We start from the raw sequence: 3099 nt of genomic DNA, 5'->3' as shown, positions 1-3099 counted from the left end.
CGGGGGGGGTCCGATAGAGGAAGAAAAATAACAATCAAAGGAGCCGCTGCCTCCAAAACGAAGTGCCGGGCGGAGGAAGGCTCCCCGGGGAAGGAGCGGGACCGGGCAGGTTTACTGATTTTATTTTATTTCGGGCGCGGGCGGGGGTTATTTCTTGAAGTGGAAATTGATGCGAGGAAAGGAACCGCCGAGCGCGGCCCCGGCCCCCGAGGTGTGGTTCGGCGTTCCGCTGGGTTCTTGGCGGTGAAGCCCGCGGTCCGTCGGTCCGGGCTGGGCTCGGTCCCGGTCCCGTCTTTGTGCTCTCGCTCCGCCGCCCCTCTTCGGGCTGTGCCCGTCCGCCGCTGCGGGGTTCCGCGGGGTCCCGGAGCGCTGCCCGCCGCTGTGCGTTCGGTTCTCGCGGCCGCTGGGTAAAGCTGCAGCGCTTTCGGTGCTTATTTCCCCCCTTAGCAATAACGCAGCGAGCTACAACCCCAGGCAAAGAACTCCTCTCGCGTACTTTCCCGTAGACTCCCAGATAGCGAACAGTTTCGAGTACAGTTTCAAGAAACGCGCTGGAGACAAAAAAAAAAAAAAAAAACCAACAAACACCAAGCCCCTCTTCAGCCAGCGATCACAAGCGGAGAGTTGCACTTACAAACTTGCAGCCTTCTGCCCCCCGAGCAGTCCGGCCGCTTTTCCTTTGTGTTTTTGTATATCCCATCCCCGGCTGCGTGCCGCGCTCCCGCCGCCTCCTCCTCCTCCTCCTCCTCCGCCGCCGCCGCAGCCCGCGGCCGTGCCCCGCGGTGCGTGCGGGGCTCTCGGAGCGGGCCCTGCGGGGGCGGGGGGCGGGTGGCGCGGCGCCGCCGGGGCCGGGGCGAGCGGCGGAGCCTCCCAGCGGCCGCGCAGGGGACCGGGCCGAGGAAATCCCCCTTCGCCGTGCGCTCGCTCCGCGTACCTGGGTGCCGGGCCGGAGGGCGGTGTGGGGAGCCGCCTGCCGCTCTCCCTCCTCCCCCGTTGGCCGGAGCTAGCGGCGAGCGCGAGGGAGTCGTGCGATATATCGCGGCTGTGCGCGACTCTACCAGCTGGATCGCTCTGGAACAGGCGGTAGAAAAACAAGCGGTTCCTTACAGGGCGCTCTCACGCGCTGGGTCAGGGTTGGGATGGAGGAGATGCGGCCCCGAGCGGAGTTTCTTGGGTGTCCGACACCGGGAAAGCCGCGGGCTCGGCGCTGCTCCTGCCCCGCTCCTCCTTGGGGCCGCTGCGAGATCTGACCCTGCGGGCGGAGTTCTGGAGGTGGGCTGTGTTGGACTGGGGGATCTCCAGAGGTCCCTTCCAACCCCTACGGCTCCGTGATTCTGTGAGATGCAGAAATAGCTGGGAGCCGGTCAGGTCTGTTAGAGCAACACGCTGCTGCCACGTCTGTGCTGCCTGCGTTCCCAGACACCACTCTGGGAATAGAAGTGGCCCGAAACGCAAGGAGACACAGAGCTGATGTGAAACCTCAACTTGGTTCTGCAGTGGGGCCCATCAGAAAAGCATGCGCGTTCCATCTCAGCGTCCTGGGAGCGGGAAGCTGAGGATGCGGAGGACCTAACGCCAACCCTTCACCTTCCAAACTCACAAATCCGTTGAATACTATTGGTGAAGTGACACACTCCTTGAAATTCACCCAAAATACACAGCGCTGGGTGTATGGGGGACATCCCCACACCGTTTGCATGAGCCCCTTCTCTCCAGGTGGGTTTCCAGGATCTGAGTGTTTGGACTTACGTTTGTTGCAGCGCAGTTTGTTTCCCAGCTGAAGGACAGGTTTGGGGATGTGCTGCGTTCAGAGGAAGGCATTATTGCTAACAGGAAAAAGGGATTTTTTTGTCTAACCTTGAACAACTAAGGAAGAGTGGGTTATTATTTGATACGTAACAGTAGCATGCATCTGTTGAGAACAATGGGCTGGCACCACTGGAAAAAAAAAAAGGGAAAATTTTATCTTTGTAAAATAATGGATAATGTTGCCTTTGCTTCAGGCCCCTCCAGAGCTTTTTTTTTTTTTTCACTGCTTATAGCTGAGATGTCACTGCCATGCAACAGTGACACAAATCCCCTGTAAAAGAAGCAGGGGTGCTTTACATGATGTCTCGGCTGAGGTCTTCAGGGTTGTGGTGAGACTGTGAAACCGGCGGTGCTGCTCGGGGAGGTGCCAGGGGAGCTGCAGGAGTCCTCTCCCACAAGCTGCTGTAGGGCTCAGAGAACCATCTTTCACAACATACATTTCTGAGCTGTAACTTCGAGATGCTTAAGATTCACTTTTTGCCAAGAGCATCTCGTGTGTTTTGTGGTTTAATATAGATCGCTCGCTGGGCGAGACAGCTGGCTGCGGGGCTGCGCAGCAAGTCCAATATACAGCGAATGCTGCCCCTGCTGTCTGAGCGGAGGAAATACCCTAACCCCATTATTCAGCGGTTCAAGTTTTGTCCGGGACGCTGCCGAATGTTACCAGCCCCTGGAAACCAGTATCATTTCTGAACTAGCTCGTTGCTTTCATAAAACCAGCTGGCTCTTAACACGGTCAGACATCACTTGTGATCGTGTCACATGCATTCTAATTAAGGCGCACATGATGAAACATTAACGTAACAGGTCCTGAATAATTGATTACTTTTTTTTTCCCCCATCTGCCAACAATAACATGCGGCCTCTTGAAATGCTGTTGTAGTCTCACGTGAACGGTCATGCTTGAGTATTTTTCTGTGTGAATTTGCTCCTGCTGTTGAAGCTCCGGGTTTCCTAAGTCAGCACCCCCCTCTAAATCAGCAAAGCACTCACTCGTGCTCACCATGGAAGTCCCATTGTGCCACTAACGTTCCAAAACATGAAGGAAAAGACCGTGCTGAACCAGTGTCACTTAAAAAAAATTAGTTCATGCTTAAATCCGGGCACATACTCTGCTCATCTATGTTTAGCAATCATGTATCAAATTACTTCAGTTGTATTAACTCCATTGAAGTGGCACATGCTTAGTTTCAGTGCCGCAGAGAATTCTGCAAATCAGGGCTCTCAGTTTTCAGCCGTTCCCACTATTTGCTTTTCAGTGAAGATTCTTTGCCATTTGGAATGACTGCA

General features: G+C 55.5%; 1 protein-coding gene across 1 annotated transcript; it reads right to left on the bottom strand.

Moving 5' to 3' along the window:
- LOC110404060 lies at positions 7 to 2710 on the bottom strand. The gene is made up of 3 exons (XM_021407990.1): positions 2699 to 2710; positions 935 to 1113; positions 7 to 551 (listed from the first exon to the last, which is right to left on the bottom strand). Exons 1-3 carry the CDS (start codon positions 2708 to 2710, stop codon positions 35 to 37), a joined length of 708 nt encoding a protein of 235 aa, XP_021263665.1. The 3' UTR covers positions 7 to 34.

Source organism: Numida meleagris, chromosome 1 (assembly GCF_002078875.1).
Source record: "Numida meleagris isolate 19003 breed g44 Domestic line chromosome 1, NumMel1.0, whole genome shotgun sequence".
In the NCBI taxonomy this organism is placed as follows: domain Eukaryota; kingdom Metazoa; phylum Chordata; class Aves; order Galliformes; family Numididae; genus Numida; species Numida meleagris.
Note: the sequence above shows the minus strand (reverse complement) of the source record. Positions and strands in the feature narration are given on the sequence as shown.

Coding starts and splice junctions, on each gene's coding strand:
- LOC110404060 (XM_021407990.1), bottom strand. Junction 552..934: donor CCCTCCGGCCCGGCACCCAG/GTACGCGGAGCG, acceptor TTTTGTCTCCAG/CGCGTTTCTTGAAACTGTAC.